The sequence below is a fragment of the Saccostrea echinata genome, unplaced genomic scaffold (genome assembly GCF_033153115.1).
Source record: "Saccostrea echinata isolate AGI-Se365-2 ecotype Australia unplaced genomic scaffold, CSIRO_AGI_Sech_v1 ptg000009l, whole genome shotgun sequence".
Lineage (NCBI taxonomy): Eukaryota > Metazoa > Mollusca > Bivalvia > Ostreida > Ostreidae > Saccostrea > Saccostrea echinata.
This window is the reverse complement of record NW_026889758.1, coordinates 46,572,501-46,583,280: the sequence shown is the minus strand read 5'-3', so window position 1 is coordinate 46,583,280 and position 10,780 is coordinate 46,572,501. Positions and strand designations below refer to the sequence as shown.

Genomic DNA, 10,780 nt, shown 5'->3' with positions numbered 1-10,780 from the left:
AGAAATTCTATAAAATGCAAATAGACTACACCATGATACATGTAAATCATACTTGCTGAAAATCTTGTGATGTCAAATTCTGCTTTAACACTTAATAGCTTTTAACATTTAAATAATAATTACTTGAAGATTCTTTACATTCATGTCCAAAACCTCGTAAATTTTCCACATTAATTAAGGTACAGAACAAATACATACAAAAATTTTAATTATAATTCACAAACAAAAGATTACATAAACATCATCACCCTTGACTATAATTATTTTCAATACAATTATATGGTGAGAAACTCCAAATGAGATATTACATGTACTACATTCTAAAAAAAATGATTGTTCAAAAAGGTAGATTGTATCAAAACATTGTTCAAAACAACCAAAACATGAATAAAAAAATATAAACACTTTCCCAGTTCATTTATGTACAAAGACCTGGTATTATCAAGTATTAAAGCTCCTGGTTTTTAGATTTTATTATGAATGAAAAACTTCCCCTTAGCACCATCACTGACCAGTGACCACTCTTCCTTTAGATTTTCTTCTTTACAGCTCAACAAACCACGGCTTGTATGAACCTTTAGGGGCCTCAGGAAACTAAGAAAAGTCACACAAAAATCAACAAGGTTACAAATCTACAAGGTTATCTGTATATACATCCAAAAAGGAAATTATCTTTTTAAACTTATGAAAGCAGACAATACAGGATAATCCTGATCATCTTGACAACAGAGAATTATAAATCATGAAATTTTTTTCTCCGAAAAAAGTATAAGTTGGTAAAATTCTTCTTATAGGTATTCATAAATACATTGTAATACTTTCAGAATTAAATTTAACAGTCTGATTAAGAAAAGTCTAAATGATTTTTGTCACATTTAATATAGAGCAATGTTCATCTTGCGAAAAAACAATAAAGTACTAAAGTTGAAGAAATTTCTACATATCTTTAAGTAATAAAGCTCACCATCTTTGTAAACTGGTCCTGACATGCCATTCGTATCCTCTCAGGAGTGGCTGGACTATTTAACTGGAAATACCCATTAAGACCAGCATCCAGTCTGGCAGAGTTTATGGCATCCTTTGTAGCAAAGAAGACAGAAGAAGCCAAAAACAAAGGGGGCTCTCCTATAGCCTATATAAAAAAGAAAACACGTGTCCAACATTTTCCTTTTTTAAAAGCTGTCACAGAAAACAGGAAAAAAATTGCTTTACATGCACTATCAGTTTGATATGACAAATTCAAAATAAATTTCCAAAATTCATTTTAAAGTATCAATTTTTAAAAAGGCTTAAAACAAATTTCTACATATATCTACAATAAGTAAGGTTGGGGGGGATTTTTTGTTTGCAAGTTGATCACCTCATTCCTTATTTTTCTATCTATCTTTATTACAACACATTGATATTCTGAACTTATATTGTGTGTGTGTGTGTGGGGGGGGGGGGGGGGGGATTTCCTTCTTACATGAAATCTACATCAAATACCCCCAAGTAAACACCTCTACGTTTGAAGTAGCTTATCCTTGAGGAATAAGGTAGCCTATTTTTAAGGACTCACTTTTGAGGAGTAAACAGCTCTTCTGTTTACACTTCCTTTTAAGAGGGAAACATTAAATTCTCCAGGAACATCTCCAAATCCAGGAATCTTGTAGTTTCCAGGACCTCTGGTAATTAGGAAGCCATTTGGTGCCATCTTCTGTTGCTCCAACATCATCAAACCATAGCCCTACAGAAAAAATCCTCACTAAAAAACTGACAATCATACAGGGCCCTGTAGTACAGTTCTATCATTAATCTTGACTTATATACATATTATCCTAAATGCCCCAGCTGATGTTATATATATTTTACCTGTGTAAATCCACCTTCAATCTGTCCTATGTCTATGGCAGGATTCAGACTCACTCCTACATCCATTACTATGTCTGTTCTCAATACCTGCATGTAAACAATCATACAATTAATTCAAAATAAACAAGTGTACCTGTATAAAGATGATCCAAAGTGATATAGCATACTAGTACATTTTCTCCAATATTTCCAACCAGGTTGCATTCAAAGGATCCACCCAAGACAAGAATGTTTGCCTCTTTACATTAATTATTACATTTTACCTCCTTAAAGAATAACCAAGTTTTAAATTCAACAATTCATGATAAAAATGAAAATAAAATGCTCCTCCCCCCAAAAAATCTTGGAACACTAAAGTTTAACTGTGTTAAAGAAAGCATGAACAAGCTGTAATGTGACAAACTATTGATCAATTTGTTTTCTGTCACAGAGATTTTTAAATGGTTTGTTTACCTTATGGTCACCGGTAAGGCAGTCAATCTCCACTTCAGAACAAGCTACTCCAAAACTGAAGTAATTAAAGGGATTTCCACTGTTTGTTTCAAAGTTGTAGCCTATGTTTGGAGTTCTTGCAAAAGACATAAACAAAATATCACTGATTTAATAGATAGTGAATGATAAATAGTACAAGTGGATCTACAGGTTTATATTTAATGATTATAATATTTGAATTATATTGCAATATTTGAATAACATAATATACATGGATTCAATGCATCAATTTAGGTATCAGTCAAAAATGCTAAATGAACATATCTCCTGACATTTTGACCTTACTTGTAAAATCCTGTTGTGGATAGACTTGTTCTGTCAAAATACGCTGCATTTACCTATAAAATATTTTAACTTACATAGACATTGCCATAATGGAGGAAAAATGATATTGAATTATAAATATCAACAAGTACTACATGTACTGGAAATGTTTACCCAGTCTTCCCATGATCCTTTGGGGTTTGCATTTATATATGGTTCCAGTCTCTCCAGCAAAATTTGACATGCATTCTGAAATGAAAGATGAATTTCGTTTATCATTATAACAACGTTTACATGTATCTATTTCCATATATCAGTGTACATGCAATACATGTACTTAAAAATATAGTATACTAATGTTTCTAATCAATGGAATTTGACAGATCAGTCAATAAATTCAGAATGAACTGTGTACATAGTCTCAGTATTAATTAATCTTGGGTTTACTCAGCTGATGACAATTTAAGCAGATTCCTTGCACCTGTAATTCTTACCTGGATGGCCATTCCATTCAGATCCGAGCTGGCACTGGCTGCCGTAGCAGAGGTATTGGGGACTGTGTTAGTACTCGTCTCACTAATGTGTATCTTAGAGGCAGGAATCTTTAATGTCCTGGCTGCAACCTAAAGAAATTTTATCAAGAAGATAACAATTAACAACCAAGGGAATCTAAATGTACTCTTTATGAAAGAATTGAGGAGATCCAATCAAGTTTATATTTAGGAACAAGCAAAGAATTATAGCTGTACGAAGACAATCACTCCTAAGCAAAGGCAAAGAAATGGGGGGAAGGGTTAACAAACACACACTAAATGCAAGATTTGTTTAATGCATGATATACCTGGATCATTTTGGTGTGAAGTCCTTGTCCCATTTCTGTGCCTCCATGTGTAATCAGAACTGACCCATCCTTGTATATAATGACCAAAGCACCAGCCTGATAATGAAATAGCAACCTTATTAAAAAACAATACCTAGTAACAAAGGGAAGACAACTCTGTGTGAATTTTTACAGAATATGCACACAAAAAATAATTATAGATTATCTGCCCATGCACATACATGATAATCTTCAAATAACATTTGAAATTTTCAGTACATCAAAATTAAAATACTTGTATGAATCAAAAAGCTCACCTGATTTAGAAACAGTGCAGTATACGAGATACCAAACTTTGTTGGGATAATAGATATTCCTCTCTTTTTCCATCGATTTTCACTAAAATTAAATAAGTCTATGACTGTCAAACACAAGTACATGTATTTGAGAAATATAAACCTGAACTTTGGTAAGGATTTCCACACATTTTTATCAATTAACTGATACATTCACATTATCCTTTAATTCTGAAAATCTAGAAAGTTAAAACAATCATATACATGTAGCTAGCTAGTGAGGTTAAAGATAGTCATTATTGGTATGTGGTACATGTATTGTATTTTGCCTTATTAAGTTTTTTTCAGACATTGAAATGCAAAAAAAAAATTATAAGAATATTTTTTTTAACCTCCTATTGACTATACTATCATAAAACGATTTTCTTTTTTTACTTTTAGTAGCATGTCTTTCACTTGCTATAAAAAACAACTTCAATAATAAACTAGTTACCTGTTAAATATATCAATGTCCTTCCTCCTGTTGCAGAAGTCACTTCTCTCCAAACACTCGTTCCAGCAGCGTTTGATGTTACACTGAAGGAGAGGCTGGTTGAAGTGGGTTGTTTCCCCTTCATTGTACATGTTGATTTCCCTGACCTAAATATACATGAAACAAAAACTATCTTCATGAAACATTGATTCTGGGAAGGGGAGGGGGGGTGCTAGAGTCTTGATTTATTTGAAGTGTTCCAAGGTTAAAGTCCACATATATAATTTCATGGACATACAAACAAACAGACAATACAAGTATACTTTTAGTTCATGGTTTAAGAGATGCTAGTCTGATTAAAATCAAGTGTTCCAGGGTTAAAGTCTGCATATACTGTAATTTTGTGGCATAGAGACAACAGACAACTCTTTTTAACAAGAGGCCCAGGGGCCACATCGCTCACCTGAGCACTATGGCTAGGAAAAAGCAGAAATCAGTTCAGTCTTGAAAGGTTGAAAAGTTTGAATAAAAAAGTGGTTCGGGGGGAGGGGGGGTGTCATAAATTGAACAAATTTGAATCTACAATATCTGAGGATGCTTCCATTTGAATATGACCAATCATGACTTTGCTGTTCTTGAGAAGAAGATTTTTTTAAGATTTTCCTATATATTCCTATGTAAAACTTTGATCGCCCATTGTGGCCCCACCCGACCCCCGGGGGTCATGATTTGAACAAACTTGAATCTATACTATCTGAGGATGCTACCATATAAATATGACCAATCATGGCTTTGCTGTTCTTGAGAAGAAGATTTTTAAAGATTTTTCCTATATATTCCTATGTAAAACTTTGATCGCCCATTGTGGCCCCACCCGACCCCCGGGGGTCATGATTTGAAAAACTTGAATCTACACTACCTGAGGATGCTTCCATGTAAATATGACCAATCATGGCCTTGCTGTTCTTGAGAAGAAGATTTTTAAAGATTTTTCCTATATATTCCTATGTAAAACTTTGATCGCCCATTGTGGCCCCACCCGACCCCCGGGGGTCATGATTTGAACAAACTTGAATCTACACTATCTGAGGATGCTACCATATAAATATGACCAATCATGGCTTTGCTGTTCTTGAGAAGAAGATTTTTAAAGATTTTTCCTATATATTCCTATGTAAAACTTTGATCGCCCATTGTGGCCCCACCCGACCCCCGGGGGTCATGATTTGAACAAACTTGAATCTATACTACCTGAGGATGCTTCCATGTAAATATGACCAATCATGGCCTTGCTGTTCTTGAGAAGAAGATTTTTAAAGATTTTTCCTATATATTCCTATGTAAAACTTTGATCGCCCATTGTGGCCCCACCCGACCCCCGGGGGTCATGATTTGAACAAACTTGAATCTATACTACCTGAGGATGCTTCCATATAAATATGACCAATCATGGCTTTGCTGTTCTTGAGAAGAAGATTTTTAAAGATTTTTCCTATATATTCCTATGTAAAACTTTGATCGCCCATTGTGGCCCCACCCGACCCCCAGGGGTCATGATTTGAACAAACTTGAATCTACACTACCTGAGGATGCTTCCACATAAGTTTCATATTTTCAAGCACAGTGGTTCTTGAGAAGAAGATTTTTTAATGATGCCATTAATTTTTCACGAATTCTTAATTATCTCCCCTTGGAAGAAGGTGTGGCCCTTCATTTGAACAAACTTGAATCCCCTTTACCCAAGGATACTTTGTGGCAAGTTTGGTTGAAATTGGCCCAGTAGTTCTGGAGAAGAAGATGAAAATGTGAAAAGTTTACAACAACAACGACACCAACGCCAACGCCAACGACGACGACGACGACAGACAACGGACAAATTTTGATCAGAAAAGCTCACTTGAGCCTTTGGCTCAGGTGAGCTAAAAACAGTATGTTGCCTCAGAGATATTATTGATACAAAAAATATAAAATACAGGTTTAAATGAGGTACCTGTCTTGCTGAAATGTCTAGAGTTGAAGCAATTTGCTCTATCCAGGTTTCTGCTATAAACATGCCTTGTGGTCCACCAAAACCCCGGAATGCTGTATTTGAAGGAATGTTAGTTTTACAAAGGTGTCCAGATACCCTAATGTTAGGAATCTTATAGCTGGCATCACTATGGAATAATGCTCTATCCATTACCTGCAAAATTATTTTTGCTTACATGTTAAAATATTTCTGTTAAGCTCATCAGAATTATGCCTCATGGTTTTGAACAACTTTGATTTCATCAGATGAAACTGTATGAAAAAGCATTCATAGAGACATATACATGTACTTACAGCACCAGAGAGGTCCAAGCTATGTCCAGCATTGTTGTAAATGTCACATTCAAGAGCTGTAATTTTACCATCCTTAGTAAAGCCAACCTGCAGTTCACAGAGAAACATGTGAAACTATTTATACACAGATATTTCTGGTTTTCTCTCATTAAACTTTTGGCTGTTGCAAATTTTGCAAGTATAATGGATTTTCTACATAAATGTACAAGAGCCCCATAGGCAATAATGCTCACCTTAGCGACTTTTCTCTTCCTAAAACATAATTACATACTGTAGATATATTAAAACCACTCCCTATTGACCTTTGTCCAAAGACTATTACTTGCACAAACTTGCACCAGCACTACATGCAGATGATAAGATAAATTAAAGTGCTATAATTCCTAGTATTTTTTATAAAGAAAGTTAATTACGCACTGCTACATAAAACTTGTGTCCTAGCTAAAATCCAAAGGTTTATGATTGAGCAAATTGAAATTACATCATACAATCCTTTCATATATATAATCTTTAACTCTTGGTTATACACTTTCCTTTAACAGGGTGCATGACCTTTCATTTGAACATACATTGTATTTGAATCCTCTTTATGCTAGGATGTTATGACTACCAACAACATACAGATGAATGACAGGCACTCTTCAATCAGAAAACCTCACTTGATCATTAACATAAGATTTATACCAGGTAACTAAAGATTTTAGATACTGATAAAAATAAACTGGAAATACTTTGTACTTTCCGTAGAATGGATGTCGAGTTCCACTAGAGAGCATGTCTTCATCCCTGTCTAGCATGCATCGTACTGGACAACCTAGTCTGATACATTGAAAAATAATTTATTCTCATTTTCCTTTTACTATCATGTTAATATGCTCAGATTCAAATAGCATGCTGGAAAATTATAAACAATATATATAAGAGTAGATTGATAAGTTAGAGTAAGTAACATACTTATTTGCTGCTATGGCAACAGGTGTAGTGAAAGCAATGTTACGTGTTTCCTTTCCTCCAAAGCCACCTCCTGTCATTAAAAAAAATAATAAGTCAACAAAACAACTAAAAATTAAAGTATATCTTTCATTTTCCTAGCTTAATGTATTGTACTTCCTTATCATCATGGTTTACTCTGTTAATTTTTCAGATCAACTTTTAATTTTATTTTCTGAATTATCAGTATTTATCAAAAATCAGTATTTGAATAGAAATTTAAGAAATAAGGTTTAATTTCTAAACAACTATTCAGATATAGATACAGGTTGCATCGTCACATGATTTTCTCTCATGAAGTCCCTATGGTATAGATTTGATCATATAGTGCAAATGTTCATGAATAAGTGCACTAAAAATTTAGTGCCATTGTCCTCTTCAACTGATTAGTGCAATCATGAACTAGCATACTAGAATTTGAATAATGGCATGTATAAGCTTTAATCATATTTTGGAGTGTACATAAATTAGGGAACAAGAAGCAGCCCGCTAAAATATGATTTTCACTAAAATAAGCATAATTACAGTGCCAGTCCATATCTGAATGCACTCCTGATTATTTTTTACAATCCACAGGGAAAGAAAGTATTGCACAAAAAAGTTACTTTATTTGCAGACTTAATTTAAAAAGATTGTGAAAATATACCTAGACGGGCCTCATATTTTTAAATAAGGAGCATTTTTCATTATGAAATAGCTTGCCAATATTATTTATCATGAATATCAGCAGAATTATTTTGTTGACTGTTAATTGAGAATCATTGAAACTTAATACTTCACACCACGAGAGGGCCAGGTGGATATGACAGTCTGAAAATTAATTTCACATGACCATATTTGAAATATTTTGTAAACAAATCTTCTACATAAAACCAGGTTACACAAATGCAGCACTGATACACAAATCATTATGTATATTTATCTTAAACAATTCATTCTGGAAATGTACATTTTATAAGCAGTGACAAATGTTCACAAGACAAGGCAAGCCTGAAAATCATAGATATTAGCTGATAGAGTTCAAGTCATACAACAACAGGTTCATAGCAATACAGTTAACTACCAAAATCAAGCTTGACATTACATACCCATTCTTTTGACTCGGCATACAATTTTGTTTGCTGGTACTCCAAGACATTCTGCTACCACATGCTACAAATCAAAGAATTCTGACTCTAGAAAATTATTAGTTCTTTAAATTGAAGGTAGAGTTAGAGATTGTTCATAATTTTAAAAAGAACTCTAGCAGTTAAATCTCAGTGTAAAAGATGACATACATGTAGAAAGTTGTACAATGCAATACAATGTTAGATTTGAAATTTCTGAGTCACATTTACAGATAAAACAAATAAGGTTCAATGGAAGCCTATTATTTTGGCCTGTAAAGTTTGTAATATTTTTCTCTTAATAGTGAATAACATGTAGGATATTAAACTGATCTATGACAATTACAAATCAATAATGATGACAAACATGTAACTGTATTGTTCACTGTTGTTTCAGTATAATTCATATATACAATATGATACATGTACAACTGTATACACCTGACTCCTAACTCACTAATTATAGCAATTTGTGATGAACAACTCAATTTTTAATGTTAAAAGTAAATTAATGGCAAGATGTTAAAAAAAAATTAGGTTAGACAACACATATTCCTCAATAACAGCTGACTTAACAAAATTTTTCCCAAGAATTTGTGATTGAAGTATAGCTACTTTAACAAGTTCCTCACAAAAAAATTGAGGTTAAATTACCAGGCATTTGTGCAAGATTATAGAGGATGGTATTTTTAATAAAATCCTATTGGATATAACCTGAATTGCTGATATCATGAATTTTAGTTCACAGTTTTTTTTTGGACACATTGAAAACAGTTTAGAAATCAGAAGATAATAATAATTATATAGATACAAAAAACAGATAAACAAGGAACATGTCGACTCATCAAACCCTAAAGTCCCCTAAATATTAAGTTCGAAGGTGAGCAATTCTAAAATGAAGAAAAATCAGTGTAGCATGCATGTTAACTCTGTGTAGGTTAGTAATTTTCACAAAATAGACAGGGAACCATTAAAAAATAAAACATGCAATACTGATAATATGGAGAATATATGGAATATATAGATTTTATTAAAAAAAAAAACAAAACAAAACATAAAAAACACCAACTATATTACATTCATGTTTCATTTACACAACTTTATACCTAGCAAATCTTTAGAAACTATGAAAATATTTTTCCACACAAAACAACACCCCCATAATTCTAATAATAATAATAATAATAATAACAAAGGGTGGCTTCATGGGATGACTAGGCTGGAATATTTAATATTGGATATACCTGGTACTCATTCCCCCATTAAGTTTTAAAAGAAATGTTGAACAAAACCAGGAACCTTGCCAAAGCCTTAAATATATCAAGTGTAAATTGTCCTTTTTACAAGTATGTATTGCACCTGACACGCTTTAATGAATGCCTTGAACACAAAAAATTCCTTCCCCCCACTGCAAAATGAATACCTGGGTTTCTGTTGGGTTCTGAGTGGACACAAAAAGCTCCATTTCCCCATCCTCTCCCTTAGGCACGGCCAGTGCTGCATGGGTCTCCAGGTAGAAGTGTTCCTGTCCCCCCATATTGACCTCCCCCTCCACAACATGGTCTGCCATCTCAAAACCTTTCACAAGGTCTCCATTACTTATGCTACTTTTGTGTTCATAAAAGGATCCTTTCTCTATGGCTTCCTGTAAAATCCATGTTAGTATAAATGCATTACAATGAACTTTAAAAATACACAAGCAACTTTTAATGCAAAACACAACAATAATATTCCTTATATTACTAATGTAATGTAGTGCAATGTAATGTAATGCAGTGCAATGTAATGTAAGGTAGTGCAATGTAATGTAATATGTTTATTTATATCCATTTTTTCAGTCTTAATTCGGAAAAATTCAGAATGAAGGCCAAATATCAATACCTTCAAATTAATTTACTTGGAAGGATTATTGTGGAAAAATCAACAAATGGGTACCTTTATGGTTATAATGGGCTCCATCTCTTCATACTCCACTTTGACAACTTTAGCTGCTCTCTGTGCATGGACCTGTGTGTCTGCTACAACAACTCCTATCACTTGTCCCATGCATAACACCTATATAGAATAGGTACGTATACATGTAGTAAATCACAAAATAAAGTCATTAAATACAGCTTAACTTATTTTACCGAAAGAAACCCATTGAATTTAAAGTGAGTCTCAAGCA

General features: G+C 33.4%; 1 protein-coding gene across 1 annotated transcript in view; it reads right to left on the bottom strand.

The window, feature by feature from the left end:
• Positions 1–206: 206 nt before the first annotated feature.
• The window catches only part of LOC133182914 (xanthine dehydrogenase/oxidase-like), a 32,690-nt gene continuing 22,116 nt past the window's right edge, over positions 207–10,780 (bottom strand). Inside the window, exons 18-35 of the mRNA XM_061317767.1 lie at positions 10,549–10,668; positions 10,037–10,258; positions 8,596–8,659; positions 7,472–7,541; positions 7,249–7,336; positions 6,518–6,604; positions 6,186–6,377; positions 4,217–4,362; positions 3,745–3,826; positions 3,449–3,544; positions 3,102–3,230; positions 2,782–2,856; positions 2,629–2,681; positions 2,305–2,419; positions 1,852–1,938; positions 1,559–1,726; positions 965–1,132; positions 207–594 (exon numbers count right to left, since the gene is read on the bottom strand). Of these exons, the coding sequence (XP_061173751.1) occupies positions 544–594; positions 965–1,132; positions 1,559–1,726; positions 1,852–1,938; positions 2,305–2,419; positions 2,629–2,681; positions 2,782–2,856; positions 3,102–3,230; positions 3,449–3,544; positions 3,745–3,826; positions 4,217–4,362; positions 6,186–6,377; positions 6,518–6,604; positions 7,249–7,336; positions 7,472–7,541; positions 8,596–8,659; positions 10,037–10,258; positions 10,549–10,668 (2,013 nt within the window). The 3' untranslated portion in view covers positions 207–543. The remainder of the gene's footprint in view (positions 595–964; positions 1,133–1,558; positions 1,727–1,851; positions 1,939–2,304; positions 2,420–2,628; positions 2,682–2,781; positions 2,857–3,101; positions 3,231–3,448; positions 3,545–3,744; positions 3,827–4,216; positions 4,363–6,185; positions 6,378–6,517; positions 6,605–7,248; positions 7,337–7,471; positions 7,542–8,595; positions 8,660–10,036; positions 10,259–10,548; positions 10,669–10,780) is intronic.